A 15,993-nucleotide genomic window follows, 5' to 3' on the forward strand; every position below is an offset into this window, starting at 1 on the left:
CTGGCTGTTCTCCTTCAGTTTAGTCACAGGGCTGCTCTGTGTTATGGTTTGGGGTGAAATCCCCCCAGGAAGTCTGCAGAGAATTGTTCCCAACAGTTTGCTGGCTTGCAGGTATGGGAAGAAACTCTTCCCTTCAGGCTCACACTCACCAGCAGAGCAGCAGATCCTGAGTCTACAGCAGTGTTACATGTGGAGCAGCAGGGCAGAAATGGGACTTGTGTACACCCAGGTACTGCACTACACATCCTTGTAATGGCAGGGATGGAGCTCAGGGAGCAACACCCTCTACAGCCTCTCATTCCTGTTAACAGCCAGAAGGGACCATTCTACCATTTGTGCAGACCTCCTCTGCATCTCATGTCTTCTCTGCATCCTCTTCTTGTGCAATGAAAGAGATGTCAGCTCTGGCTCCATCACTCTGCCAAGGAAATGGGAGGATGTGGGCTCTTAGAGGGAAAAATAGCAGGCACAAGGCACATTGCACAGTACAAACAAAACACATTCACAGCAGGTCACAGTGTGCTTTGGATGGCAAAAACTGCCAAATTTTCATGTCTGCTGAAGTGGCACAGAGTGACTCAAAGCCACCATGGGGTGTCCCCTGACACTAATCCTAACCCTAATTCTAACCCTAACCCTAATCCTAACCCTAACCCTAACTCTAATCGTAACCCAACCAGATTCAGGCTGAAGCCTCAGGGGCTGCAGCAAATGCAGACTCTCCCCTCGGATTCCTCTGTCTCATTTCATTGTATTTCTTCCTGGGGTAAAACAGGATTTTCAAAGGGAAACTGCATGGCAGTGCACAAGAACAGTTCATTGTGTGCTGGACGTTTATATTATATATGAAAACAAAGTGTGTTGCTACAAGGAATCCGATTTGGGCTTGTTGCAGTCACAACTCAGGGGATCCAAAATCTGCTTTTATCTCTGAACTGAAGCAGCTGGTATCTTCTGTGTGTGTCCAGTCAACACATCTGGCTCTGTCTGAGAGAAATACTGCAATGCCTATGGGCCAAAAAATCTGCTAACGTTAAAGGAATTTTTGCTAAAGGAAAGGGATGAATCTGAACACCCAGCATGCAGAAGATAAGACCTGTACGAAGAATGTGAACACCTTCTTTCCCAGCTGTCCATTCCCAGAGATCGATCCTTCTTCAGGGAAATTCTCTTACCAACATCATCGTAGCTATCCTAGTGTGTTCTGTTTTCCACTTTCCTATTTTCTTTTAAATCTGACCAGGGACACAACACTGGGGTATGAGATCATTGCTCTGTGCTGGGTATGTCCCCTCTGCTTTGCTAGTGCACACACCAATGGGTTCACACTCAGGAGTCTCAGCAGTTTCCTCTGCTATGAAAATCAGAGGCAATAAATATCCCATGTATCAACAGTTTTGATTTAAAATACTCTCCTGAAATCACTTCAGCCAAATACAGTAAATAACGTGCAGCAGTTGGGAATGCTTTATTGCTTATCCCTACTGGCAATACTTTATTTTGCAACACGTTGAGTAATACAGTGCTTGTAAGTAATGATGCAGTCAATATTGCAGTCAACAAAGCTGATATGTGCCCACCTTTCTATCACTCCTTTCTTCCCCTCTTTCTTGAACAAATCTTCCTTGTGCTCCCCAGGACTGTATCTTACTAACCCACTTTAGACACCCCTGACTTTTTGAAGAAGGGAGAACCTGTCCCAGTGATTTCAATGGGACCCAACTCTCTAGGTTTGAACCAGGAATCTGCTCTAACAGATATATATGGTGGGGAGCTGTGACCTCAGCAAAAGGAAGAGGTTGATGCTGTCGTTTAACATCTGCTTCTTGTAGAGCTTTCTCTTTGCTGCTTTTCGTGTCCTTCAGAAAAATCCCACCCGGAGAAATCAGACTGCAAGAGGGTTAACATGAAAAATTCCTAGTGGTCCCAGCTGCAATGGGAAAAGCAAAGAAGAAGAACACTTGGGTCAACATAAAAGAGAGTGAGGCAATCTGGGGGCCTTGTATCCTGGTCACTGTGGGACCCTCAGCTCACAATCCAGGAAGTTTTAATAGGCAAGGTCTTTAGGTGATATTTTCCTGCAAGATTTTAAGTAAATGCCTTGCTGTAACATTTGAGATCAAGAGCCTTTTGGTTTCCATGATTCTTTTTTGTTCTAAGCCACAGACACACACATACAAAATATATTAAAACGAGCCCAGCTTAGCTAAAAGGTCGGCTAGTTCAGAAACAAACAGCAGGGATTTAGGCTGGAAGCTTTAGCTCACAAGGAGAGTAAGGGTGCACCTCCAGTTCTGTTTTTGCTTGAAGGAGGATATGGATTACATCCCTGCGGGGAGCAGAAGTGAAGGTGAGAAGAGATGGTTTGGCATTCATTTCAACATCCCACACAAGGAGGGTGACTGCGTATATCCTTCAGGTAATGCACAAGTAATGGGGACACTAATAGTGTGTTGGGAGATGCTCTCTGCTGGCTGGTGTCTTTGCTTGGCACTATAGCTCTGCCCATTCCAAGGGAAGGGTTTTCAAGGCTCAGCTCTGCACCACAGGGAGGTATCCAGCTCTGTAAAAGTGATGTGAGGACAGAAGGTAGAACAAAACCTTCCTATAAAGGTATGAGAGACACTGACCCTTTTCCAGGTGATGACATGCTAAGGCTTTCTTTTATTTTCTTCATTGCATGGTGACCCACGCTTCTGCACGGGGAATGGCAAGGCTGCATGTCAGCAGGCAGACTCTAGGAAGGCAGCAGGCAGCATACTCAGGCTCAGCTAGGATAAACTGGTGTACATTGAAGAGCCACATCATGATTTCAAATCCAGTCATGCACTCATATTCTCTGATGACTCTACAAGAGGTGCAAGCTAGCTAGTTGACTTGATAGAGGAGCAATGAGTCGACATCCTTGCTATTTAGCCTCATCTGCTAGGAAGAGCTGAAAAAGAGGTACCTTCCAATGGGATTTTATGAAAGCAGAGGTTTGGCAGTTGACATAAACTGCACCAGCCTGATGAAGTGCTGATTGTAAATCAACAGCTACATTGATTCCAGGTAGCTGATATTTCAGAGTATAATGAGAATTCTCTTTTAGCAGCACCTCTGGGTATTCTCTGCCAGCATTTGGCACAGAGTGAAACTGGAGAAGTTGGTACCTGCAGCACTTGGGAACAGATGCTGGGACAGAGAGAGGAGATGTAGTATCTTCCTTGTCAGCAGCCGTGCCTGCATTGTCTGTGTGCAGAAACACAAGGCAACAGAATCCAAAACAGAGCATTTCTAGAGACAGCTATTGATATAAACGTGCACATACACACTGTAAAATTAGACCAGCTGATGGGTATCTAGTTTATGGGGATAGCAATTGCTTTCCACAAGGCCAAAATGAAGTTACAGGGCTAGAAAGGGACAATAACTCTCTGTTATGGGCAAGAATCCCAAAGGAACTCTTTCACCGCCTCAGGGAGGAGTGCTTCAGTGCAGAAGCATGGCTTTGGGCTTGGATCACAGCACCATAAGCTACTGCAAATGGGGGCTAAGGAGTAGGAACTTTGGGAACCCGGGAAAAGAGCACAGCCCCCACTGCAGCTGTACTTCAGACAGCAGCACAAGGACATGGAACAGGGGGTGAGAGCAGCTGGGGACCCCAACCCTGACAAATTCCTATATGCTGACAGAGACCTCATAGAAAAAAAATGTACATAAAAGGAACGCTGGTGCTAAGAAATTATTAGTCATTCTTTAAAGCCGTGTGGGATGAATGCTAGAAAACATTTATATGACTACATGAGACTAAATCAATCTGATTTTGGTCAGCTTTCTGTGGTGATGCTGTTTGCTGGATTTAAGAGAAATTTGGGGGAATGCTGGTCGTTGGTGTCTGGCTGTGTAAAGTCCACTGTATGCATGCAGAGATTATTTGATTGACTGCAGGATTAGATGTCTTCTTGCATCAAACAGATAAGTGGTGTGCAAGGCGTCAGTGCACTCAGAGCCCACCACTGTTTGGAAACACAACATCTGTCAGCAAATAAATTCAGACAAGTTATGGTTGCCTTCGCCAAATCAGTGGATGGGAAATCCCTGGATGGGATTTCCTAGATCTCTGTGCAATAGTAAAGAGCTTTATCATAAAGACAATCAAGTAAACAGCTCACTGAGGTTTTACAAGGCAACATCCAGCTCAGCACCCCAAGCCTGAGAAAGTAACCACCAATAACCCCTATCCCGGGGAGCCCTTTGCTGTGGGGGATCCTTTTATCACCATCAGCATCACCGTGGTATCTTCACACCCCCTGCAGCAGAGCAGCTCATAGAGGACCACTCATCCCCAAATTGGAGGATGTGGGGCTAAAGGAAAAATGACATATGGGGATCAAAGCAAAGCAGCTCACTGCTGATGTTGCTGAGTTGTAGGGCTGAGAAGTCTCAGGGCAGAGGTAGATATTTTTGTGTTTTAAGTGCATTTTAAATGCATTCCTCCTGGAAGTAGCAGAGTATGTGGGATGCTCACAGGGCACAGGAATGTCCAAGGGTGCACTGCTGGTGTCTCTCATGACTGGGGGATAGAGCTGAAGGGGGTAAATAGGGCTAGGGCACTTTCCCAGTCCCCTGCTAGCCCTCACCTTACAGCTCTGCCTCTGTGCCTGACTTTGCATGGGATGGAGAAGGGGGGTTCCAACGGGAGGAGGGTGGACCTCCTCTCCCCAGCCCAGCCTCTCCTCCCCAACGGCTCCAGTTCGGGCGCTGGGCTGGAGCTGCCGAAACCGCTTGGCGGCGGGGCTCGGGCAGGGGGTTCCGAGAGGAGGGGCCGTCTCCGGGGCCGGGGGAAGGCAGTTCGGGGGGCGGCGGTGCGGCGTGTGCCGGCGCGGCTGTGCGAGGCGGGCGGCGGTGTGTGTGCGTGTGTGTGTGTGTGTGTGCGTGTGCGTGCGTGTGCAAGGAAGCGCGTGCTGTGCCCGGGCACATCTGGGCTCCGAGAAGCATCAGGGAGGAGATTCCAAAGCTGCGGGATGCACACAGAGCGGCGAGGCTGCTCCGGCGTGTGTGTCTGTGTGTCACACACACACACACACGCACAGCAGCCCGGCAGCGGCAGGCGCCTCCTCCCGCCGCATTAAAACGAGCCAAGTTTCCTCGCTGGGGGCAGCGGTACGTCGGGGCGGGCGGCGGCTCCGACCTGCAGCCCCGGCGGGGCAGCCCGGCCACGGGATGCACCCCAACGCCACGGCCCCGGCCGTGCCCGGCGGCTCCCAGCACCTCCACCCCAACGCCTCCAACCGCTCCGACCTGCTTTCCAAAGGACCCGACGAGGAGGATCTGGACGTCAACACCGATATCTACTCCAAAGTCATGGTGACCATCATCTACCTGGCTCTCTTTTTGGTGGGCACCGTGGGGAACTCCATCACGGCGTATACTCTGGTGCGCAAGAAGTCGCTGCAGAACCTGCAGAGCACCGTGCATTACCACCTGGCCAGCCTCGCTTTCTCTGACCTCCTCATCTTCCTTCTCTGCATGCCCATCGAGCTCTACAACTTCATCTGGGTCCATCACCCATGGGCTTTCGGGGGAGCTGTCTGCAAGGGTTACTACTTCCTCCGGGATGCCTGCACCTATGCCACAGCGCTCAACATTGCCAGCCTCAGCGTGGAGCGCTACATGGCCATCTGCCACCCCTTCAAAGCCAAAAGCATCATGTCCCGCAGCCGCACCAAGAAGTTCATCAGCTGCATCTGGATTGCCTCCTTCCTCCTTGCCATCCCCATGATCTTCACCATGGGGGAGATTTATGCTAAGGATCAGGATCCAGATTCCATCATCTGCACCACCATTGTGGACACCTCTACGCTGAAGACAGTCATCCAGGTGAGGACCCCGAGCAGCAGGGATGGGCTGCTGCCTCCTTGCCCGAGCTGGAAAAGCCCAAACTTTGTCGAGGGAAGGATGGAGTGGGTGGGGGAGATGAGGCTTGGGAGCCGGCTTTGGGAAGTAGGGAAGCAGAGCAGCTCCAACAGGACAGAACGGGGCAGAGTGCAGGTGGGCGGTGGGGTTTGATGGGTGGGGGGATGTCGGCTGTGTTTGCTGTGCCCCATACAGCTCCTGCCCCCCAGTGCCAGGCTGAGCACTGGGGTGAACCCCACAGTGGGATAAGCCTGGCCCTTGAATAGGGCAAACCTCCACTGGAGCAGCTGTCCCTGCTGCCCGCGCAAAGCCTGCCCTGTCCCAGAGCGGGGCTCTCTGTCCCACACTGCTGGGATTTGCATGCAGAGATCCTCAGCCTTTCTTTGCAACCCCTCCCCTTCGGCTGGAAAGGGATAAGCAGCATCAGGGCAAATAAACCCATCTTTCTGTTCCACTCTCCCTCCCAGCTTCTTGGGATGACCCACAGCTCATTTCATCTGTGAAGTAACAGACTGATCTCAGAAAGTTTTGGGCAGCCGACAGGAACAGCAGCTGCAAAGCTCGCAGCTGCTATTTTGGCTGTTTGGGGAAAACCATAGCTGGTTTAACCAGTGGCCCCCTCCCTGACTTCAGAAAGGCTTTGCTGGTCTCCATGCACTGCTTAATCTAACGCTCCCATGAGTGGAAAGGATTTCAGCATCACCACTCACAGCACTCTGAGGGGTTGAGGCATTTGTTCACTGGAGCATTAGGCTTGAAAAATGTAAGAGAAGTGGAAGGAAAGGCAGAAAAAGCCTCCAGTCTCCATAGCTCCTTTGCCTCCAGGCTTACGTGTGATTAGCTTCTCAATCTTCTATTTGAAACATGAATTTCAGGTGGGTCTAATCTATAGCCAATTAGGGTTTAAAAATGCAAGTGTAATAAAGCCTTCAAATATTCCTTCAGGTAAAGAACTTAAATGGAAACAGAATGATTTCACCCACTAAAAGTGGGTGAGGATACAGACAGGAGTAAGCCCACAGCCTGCAGATGTTACTGGATGTCTCTCTGAGTTTCCCAGTGCACTGCTGCTCCAGTGACCAAAATCCAGCCCCAGCAGAAGCACTGAATTCCCTCTGAATTTTGCCTTCATGCCTAACTTTCACTTTCAGATCATGGAGGCTGTTTCTCCTGTAGCTTTGTAGCTTTTCTTAGAGGCAGCCCAGTGTGCTTAACCCAAATTCTCTATTCTCTAAGGAGGCGTGAGCCGTCTGATTTAAGAACAATGTGGCTGGAATGCATTATTTCTACTTATCTTCCTTTAAGGATTAAACTCATGCTTTGTGTTAACACGATAGAACTGAGGAGAGCAGATGATTTCCTAGCCATGTCTATGGAGATTGAACAATTCTCAACATATTTTACAGTCTCGCTGTTATTCAGGATCTACCTTATCCTGTTACCCGAGTAAAAGACAGGCAGACATTAATGCATTGTGTATGAAGTTCGCCTGTGGCCTCTTCCTTACATTTTTCATCATCATTTCACTTGTGAATGTACTGAAAGTAAAAGGAAGGAGGCAGCTGTGGGGGAGGCGGGGGAGCAGCATACTTTTCCTTCTTGGGAACCTGGCTACAGATGTAGATTTGCTAAGATAGGAACTAATTTCATGGTTTGGGGCTCATTCCTCAGCACCCAACCTGAAGCAGGGCCCTGGGTCGGCGAGGGCTGCAGAGTGAGTAAGCAAAGCAGCTGCAAGTCGGGTTTGAAGTGCATTAAGGGAACCCATTGCACAGCGTGTGATCGAGCATTCTCACACTGTAAGCTGTGCAGGGGTTTAAAAAAAACCCAACGAATAATGGAAGACCCGTGAAGGAAAGGTCAATGGTAATGCATGAGAGTGATGTGCAGAGGTCCCACAGGTCAGAAATCCGGAGCCCTTGAGTTGTGCAGAGGGCTGAGGATGCTTCAGAGCAGGTCTCTACATCTCTTTCGTTCATTTTCTGCTTTTAAATTAATCAGAGCAATGATACATTTGCTCGAGCTGGCGAATCTTTCATATTAAATCACTCAACATATTTCACTCTTCCTGTTTGGCCAACTGCCTGAAGTAAATTAGGATTTTTTTTTAATTCTTTCTTTATTCATTTATTTATTTGAATCCATCGGTTCTCCAGGAGGTTTCATTTGGTGACTAATTGCAAGCCAGGCCCTAAACAGAGCAATTGTAACCATTTATAGACTCAGAGCCCAACGCTCACACTGCGGAGCCCAGGGGGATGTCACTCCCTGTGTTGGAGCCACCCCAGGGTGAGCATTGGTCATTCTCATTGAAGGCCCTTTCTGACAAAGTTCCTCACTCTTTGCTTGGAGTCTTTAAGTTCTGATGGACATCCCCAAAGGGAACTGCACTGTGTGCACAACCAAGTTTCCTTACAAAAAGAGAACAAGAGTTAACCATTCAAACAACACGCCGCACACTCGATTTCTGCTCATATTAACGTGTACCACTCGATCTGCACAACTCTAAGAAGTAATTACTGGCATTCCTCTAGTAATTACAGATTGCTCAGTGCAGCACACTGCTAAGCAGGCAGAGCAGCACATGAGTGCTCTGTGGGGTGTCACCCATCAGCACCATGGGACGCTGAGCATCCCTCCTTGTGCCATCACGGCGTGAGCTCCGTGTGACCTCTGGCATTTAATTCCTTACAGCAGCACTGCTTCCCAGCTTTGTTTATCAGCAGCCTTGCAGCTGCTGAAGTCAGGCTGGTTTATTATGTTCTCCTCAGTGCCAAGCTTGCCTGTTCCTTCTGTCTGTTAGGGGTGTCTGGTTTGGATGCTGGCATCGTTTTGGGATCTGGTCATAGGAATAAGTCCATTATAGTACATCATTTAGGTCTAGTTAACACTTTAACTGGCACACATCCTCGAACACATGCTGCAGCCAATTTTATGGTGGGTTGTTTTTTTTCATACAAATTAAGCACCTCTCAAAGCCATTTCCATACAAGTAAATTAATGTTTTCATGCCACTTCAGCTGGAGGAGGTTATAACAGCTGCTCGTTGTGGTACCACCAGATAAAAGAGCTGTGAGGCAGAGTGACATGTGGGCTCTGCTCCCCTGCGGGTCAGCACTCGTGCTTTTGGCTGCTTGTGGTTCTGCTCTCAAAACAGGAGACTGCTCAGTGACTGCCCCACATCCACCAGCATGCACTGTCCATCCTGTTCCAAAAGGATCTAAATTTTGCTGTCTGGGTGGCAGTGCAAATGCTGTTTTCCTTTAGTGCCATGGTGTGGCATAACCCAGGCTTGGTGGCCTTGCTGCAGAATGTCCCCCAGGCTCTGACTGGGCCACCTGCAGCCTTTTAGCCTCAGTAGGGTGGTTCAGGTTACCCCTTTCCAAACCTTTGCTGTTTGTCTGTCTGTGTAGGGTGTCTGATAGATGCTGCTGGTTTATCCCCACTCTTGTGTGGCTGCAGCTCTCCCACACTGCAGGTCTATTATTTGTTGTTTTATGAAGTCTGCTCATGGTAGAGTAAATAACACTGCAAATGAAACAACAGGTACCCTGCTTTGTTTTCTCTTGCACTGAAGTAATGTGCTGTCAGGCTTCAGATCTGATGGGATAGGAAGGAGGGAGCAGACACTGGGGCTGAGGATGGAGGAGCTCTTTCTTGCGTGCAAGATCTCTCACACAAGGCAGCTGGCCTGAACGCTTCCCTGGCCCTAAGCATGCTTCCTAGTTCACCTATTCAACCCCCATTTATCCAAGGGGCCCAGCATCCCACACACAGTATTGCAAGCACTCTCTTACACCTTCTGCAGTGAGGACATGTGGCAAGATGCCTGGCAGGTCCATGAGGCCCTGAAAATAAACCTGGCAAGCGTCTCTTCATAGCACATGAAAAACAGCAATGAGTAAAACCAAAGGGCTGAATTCTCTCCATATTTGCTGGCGTATCGTATCCAGGATTAGTCAATGGCTTCAGTTCAGGAATTCTGCGTTTATCCTAATGCTGGCTAGAGGAACTGAGGCTGGGCCCTTTTCCTTAAGTCACAGCCAAATTCCTGCTATTGCTTTTAGTAGCAGGGCTGTTTTCAGTCACTTACATGGTGATAATCATACCCCTGGAGCCTGGCTGATAAACTGTTTTGGATAGATAGAGACGCAGGGTCTCTGCCCACCAGGGAAGCCCATTCAGCAGCAGCACAGATCAGCTCCTTTGTGGCAGGACTGTGTCTGATGCAAGGTTTTAAAAGTCCCTCTTACCACAGTCTGCACAGGTGTCCATAGGACTTTAATCCAGCAAACTCAGCCCACCCAGTCCCAGGCCATTTACACATGCTCCATCATACAGCTGGATCTGACTTGAACAAGCTCCTGTGTTTGTTGCTTTACGTAACTGCTTGGCCTGCTGTGTTCTGCCAGTTCTTACATAATTTCTTCTCTTTCTTCCCTCCCCAATTGATTTTAATTCACTTGATATTTTGTCCCTCCCCAACCCTCTTCTCGAGATGTCAGCTGGAGGGAATCAAAAGTGAGGAAATGTGGCCAATCAATTCAGCTCTTACGTTTTCCTCTTAACAGCACCTTGTAAAAGCAGAAGAGATGAAGGTATTCCAGTGGCTCCTCTTCTCAGAGAAAAAGAAAAAATGCAGCTGCCTTTAATCTCCTTCCAGATCAGTTAATACAGCTATTTAATAGTCTTCTCCCTGCTTTCCCCTCCTTCCCCTTAAAGGCTTTTTCTATCACTTCTGTGCAGTATCTACTGGAGATGTGCAGATGGAATTTGCCCTTCCTGTGTCCTGCCCAGCACACCTGATGGCCGCATCCAGGGGTGGGGGCTCTGGGCACCAGTGGTGTCACCATCCCATTTCTCATCTGTGCAAGTGGTGGGTGCCATTGTCAGGAGAGAACAGCAGCTGAGCAAAGTGTCCAGAGAGGTTGAGGGCATGGTGGGACCCTGAGCTGATAGGGTCTGAGTGTTGTGGCCATTGAGTCCTAAAGCAGGCATTGTTAGATGCCAACATGGCAAGCCCTGGTCCTTGCATCCCTCTTTTCATTTCAGAATGGAGGTGAAGCTCTGTTATTACACTCCCAAGCTGCCTGGTTGTTCTCCAGCATGGAGAGCTCACGCCATGTGAAGCTGGAGGTGTTTCCAATGCCTGCATTCCCTTATCTCCATTGCCCACATCCCTCTCATCATTCAGACTGGTGTGGCAAAGAAAAGCAGATAATAAACTCTGAGCTTCTTATTGGGACCAGCCGTTTTTCTACCTTCATATACATGTGACCACCCTGTGGTCTCCTGTCTAGCGTGACCTTGGCTGCTGGCCCCTGTCACCCTCTGCAAGGACGTATCTGAGCGGAAGGTTCCACAAAGACCTGCCCTTTCCCAAGGGCTGCATTTGGCAAATTTAATAACATCAGCCCACACGCTTTACCTCCTGTGGGTGCCATTTCTTCAAACTAATTTCAAGGCATCATAGGTGTGGGATTAGGAAGAAAAAAAAGCTGACAATAAATCAGTCGAGCTGATGAGTTATTCAAGTAATAAGTGCCAGGGGTTGGTTTCGAATAAATAGGTGGTGGTGATGGAGTACCAGCCCTCTCTGGGAGGCAGAAATTGCTGAGCCGCTGGTTCATCCCTGGTATTTCTCTGCATTCAAAGTGTCAGCTGTTGATTTTTCTATGGGAGGGCAACAGCAGTGAGAGATGTTCGTATCCTGTGCTCAGTCCCTCTGAGTGCACTGAGTGTGCATCGGCCTCCTCCATTCTGGGCTGCCACAAAGCTGTCCCTCCTTCTCCTACGGGGCAGAGGATGCTGTGGGATGAGGCTGGACACGGCTGTGTTGTGTGCAGGCTCTGTTTGCTTCCTCCCTCCTGTGGCTTTCCCACTTCAACATTCATCAGTGCAGTAAGTGTGATGCTGGGCACGGCTCCATGGCAGCTCATCTCTAGCGAGGAAATAAAGTAAGAGCGAGCAAGGTTCTTTTAAACCAAACTCTTGCTTGAGCAAGAAAGATAACTTGCTTTGAAGCTTTTAATTTCTCAGGGGCTGGAGATGACTGTCAGCTGAAAGCAGGTGATGAGGTTTTCTAGTTAAAATCTTTTAAAAATAACTTTTCACAAAGTTTTCCATATCTGAACGGGAGGGAGGAGAAGCATCTCTTCACTGCAAAGTGCTCACAAATGGAACCTGAAGGCAGCTCTGTACTGTGAAGCCACACATGGTGAAAAGCCCTTTGGATCTCAGTAATTCGGGGCTGTCAGAGCAGCTGCTGGGCTGGGGCAGTGCCCTGGGGGCAGCAGTACCATCCACCCACCATCACCCCATGTTCCTCACCCACAGTTTGCAGCCAGCCTGCAGGCTCGCATCTCCCCAGATACCGCACCCTGTGCTGTAAAACTCCCTTTATAAAGTTGTCTCTTTGCCAAGCGGATTTCTAAATATATAGAAGAGGAACAGGCAGCCTAGACAGAGCTGGGGATGTAATCTGATTTCAGCAACGTGTTCCCTTCTCTTTGCAAATACCCTCTGGTACTTCCTGCCAACTACTACTCCCTCTAGATAATAAAGAATAAATTTAAGGCTGCTGCTGTTAGAGCCAACTTGTGCTTCTGAAGCAAACCTATTAGCTTGCTCCTGAAGATTGGTTCCTCCTTCAGGGAGCATTTCTATTGCAGGAGCCGCTTTAAAAGGAAGGAGATGAGGACACTGGAACTCTGTGTGAGCCTTCACTGCAGTCACTTGGAGCAACTTGATGACCACATTGTTTCCCTTCCCACCACAGGCCAGTGGCTCCTCTCCTGCCCTGAGCAATGCTCACCTGCTGGGCTCACCCCGCAACCATCTCACTGCCTTCCTCCTTCAGCCTTGAGGATCGGGGTCTGCTCTCCCAACTCATCTTCTCCAAGCAGATCTCTGCAGCACAGAACTGCTTTGCAGCAGCTGCGAGTGCTTTGACGCAGGGCGACACTGAGCTCAGCAGAGCCCTGGTTCTGATCAAGGCTCCAAGCAGCTAATTAATGGGGTTGTTGCGATGCCACATCCCAGTCATTGCAACACCATCAAAAGCAATGCAGGTCTGCAGAGCTGAATCGTGTGGATGTGATCTCAGTTGGTGGTAGGGCTGTAGCACCCTACTCTCCCAGAGAATGGGTTTTGTGAGCCCACAAGTATCTGAGTATGCTCAATACCAATTCAATATTAATTTGCTTTTCACTCCTGTGTTTTCTTTCCAAACCTTCTCATTAAAATGCAACACACAAAGCCACCGGGAAAGTTTAGCTTGTTGTTTGCATCATTCTATTGATTCCTTCTTGCGTTTTATCCTCAAGAGAACAATTTATACATTTAATTTACTTGTTCCATTCAAAAGAGAAACTCACAGAAATGTCCCTCCCCGCAGCCCACACTTTGTTCCTTTCATCACTGTCAGTTACGGTCTTAACACGACACTGTTACACTTCCTCATCCTCATGTGAGAAAGCACTGCAGGAGGAAGGGTACAAACCATCGCAGAGATATCTGACCACAGTCACCAACCCGCAGTGCTGCCTGAAGAAATGGAAGATCCCTTGAAAGGGGATAAAGTTCTGCAGGGGTGTCGTTGTGACCCAACAGTGCTGCTGTGCAAAGGGAGTTGCATGCATTGCTTCATGGCCACATGAGGAAATTTCACCATCAGAGCACGGGGAAAGCAGAGAGCCTGAGGGTGGTGTTCCAGTAGCAGGTTGGTCAGCAATAAGCTTGCATGCTCTGAAAGCTGCTCAAGGGCTTAGGGATGGATTAGCAGCAGTGGCCAGGAGGGCACCAGGACGTGGCACAGCGCTGCGCCAATGTCTGCCCTGACCCTGCAGCTCTGCAGGGAGCACCTCCGTATCCCAGGTCTGAATCCCACGATGCTGCCTATATTCTCCCCTGGGCCTCAGCCCTGCCACCTGGCTCTGCTGGGCTGACACTGCAGTGCCCATGAGAAGGTAAAGAGTCCCCAGAATGAGTTTAGCAGAGCACTGAGGGCAGATCTTGCTCCTGCCATTTCCTCCAGCACTGAATCTGTGCTCTTTGTTGTAAACAGAGCTCACACCAGAGTCTGCACTCAGCAGTGGGACAGTATTTGACTTAACTGTGGCCTTTAATTTATTTATAACTGCATATCCAGCAGTTGGTATCATATTTAATGCAAACAACATTCAAGTGAAATCCCCACTGAGAGGCACATTATGAAGATTAACAGCCTGGCTTTTCTGTTGCTCCGATTAATACAGTGCTGATTTGTGCCTGGTGCTTTATAGACAAGTGCTAGGGAGAGTTGAATGAAGGAACCTGAGCTTAAAGCTGCTGTGCTGCAAAATCAGTACCTGACACCCTGAACTCATCTCAACAGCCAGAGGAAAGGGCCCAGAGCATGAAGACCTCTGGGAAACACTGACATCCAGGAAAGGAGGAGAAAAATAGGGCTGGGGCCTGCAAGGCACAGTGCCAGGAAAGCAGGTGGGCATTGCATGGAATTGCAGTGGGGGAATGTTAGGTTTTGCAGCCCTCACCCAGGGAACAGCCCCGCAGCTTCACCAGCCCAGCTGCCCCCAGAAAGGTAAAGGTGAGCTCCACCGACCGCACTGCACGCCATCTGCGTGGGTTGTATTTCTTTTAATTGCACAGCCTGCTTCCATTTTAAACAAGCTGTCAGGAAAATTAATTTCGCCAAGCTTAAGATGACATTGAACGTGTTCTCGTGCCCTGCAATTATCTGGAGCTGTTTTATTCCTTTATGTATTCGTGTGATGAATTTGTCAGGTGTAATGCTGGAGGCTCTTTAGGAACTTTATTAATAGGTTTTTGTCTGCTCTTCTGTCTGAGTCCTTATGTCTCCTTCCCACCCTTTGTAATCAGATTACTCCTGCTCCCAAATTCTTGTCCCATTCTCCTGTGCATGTGCATGTGTCACAGAGGAGAAACGTGGCCAAACCTCTGAGAGTTGCCAGGTCAGGGATCTGTTCTGCTTTGCTTTCTGCTGTAGATCAGGCTTATGCTCCAGCTCTGCAGAGAAGCTGCTTCGGGCTCCATGGTGCTAAATAATGCAAAGGGGCTCTTGAGGGTGTTGGCTCAGGTCTCGTCTCTTCCAGCAAATAAGGTCTCCCCTCATCACTGCCTGTGTGCTCTGAGCTCCTCTGGAATGGACTGGAAAGATACCTTCCCCAGGGGATGGCTGCGTCACAAAAAAACCATGCAGGAGATCTTCCACTTTCCATGAGTGATCCCCTTCACTTCTTCCTTCCTCCCCTTCTATCAGTGGAGACTTCTCAGGAAAGATCGTTCACATTCAGGGATGTTACAGCAGGAAGAAACTGCTTTCTGCCTTCATTACTCTGAAATAATTCTGGTTGGGAAAGGGAAAATTACCAGGCACACTCCAGAGGTTTTCTCGTGTCCTATATTGCTGTGTTAAATTCCATCCCTTAAGCATTAGCCAGGCTAAAAATTGCTTTGGGGGCTCTCAGGGGCTGCCCCCTGTGCTGCTCCTGCTGTCACACAGTGTTATGGGGTGGGACAGCAGCACCCAACCCCTTGCTGCGGGGCTGCTGGCAGCACCTGGATGGGACGGCTCTGTTTTGTTGTGCACAGGGATAACCCTGAGCAGTCAGGGGGCAGTTTGCTCTAAGGACACACTGATCGATCTGGAGAGATGATTTCGCCTCATGCCCTGAGGGTACTGTGGATAAAGCACTGAAGCCCAGCTGCAGATTTGCCAGGCACTAATTGCTTTGCAGCTGTGGATTGTCTTTGCTCTCTGGGAGGCTGATCTGCAGCCCCTTGCCATGCAGTGAGGGCATATCTTGGTGTCTGTAGCAAGATGTGCCTCTCTATTTCCCTCCTAAAAGTCTCTCACTGAGTGTCACACCGGAGCTATTTGAGCTCCATGGGGTGCAGGGATGCTGTATATCTATCTCCCTTTTCAGTGCAGGGGACTTGGTCTAGATGACTTTTAAAGGTCCCTTCCAACTTGACCAGTTCTATGATTCTATGATTCCTTGATTCCATGCCCAGCCTTTGGCCAACTATTGCAGAATGCTCTAGGGAAACACCCTGATGTCAGAATGAAAGGCT

The 15,993-nt window shown here is 49.0% G+C and overlaps 1 protein-coding gene across 1 annotated transcript in view; it reads left to right on the forward strand.

Annotated features, from left to right (window-relative positions):
* The first annotated feature begins 4,857 nt into the window (after positions 1-4,857).
* Positions 4,858-15,993, forward strand: part of NTSR1 (neurotensin receptor 1) — a 47,870-nt gene continuing 36,734 nt past the window's right edge. The window contains exon 1 of the mRNA XM_072350417.1: positions 4,858-5,862. Coding sequence (XP_072206518.1) covers positions 5,206-5,862 — 657 coding nt within the window. The 5' untranslated portion in view covers positions 4,858-5,205. The remainder of the gene's footprint in view (positions 5,863-15,993) is intronic.

The sequence above is a fragment of the Excalfactoria chinensis genome, chromosome 15 (genome assembly GCF_039878825.1).
Source record: "Excalfactoria chinensis isolate bCotChi1 chromosome 15, bCotChi1.hap2, whole genome shotgun sequence".
Taxonomy (NCBI): Eukaryota; Metazoa; Chordata; class Aves; order Galliformes; family Phasianidae; genus Excalfactoria; species Excalfactoria chinensis.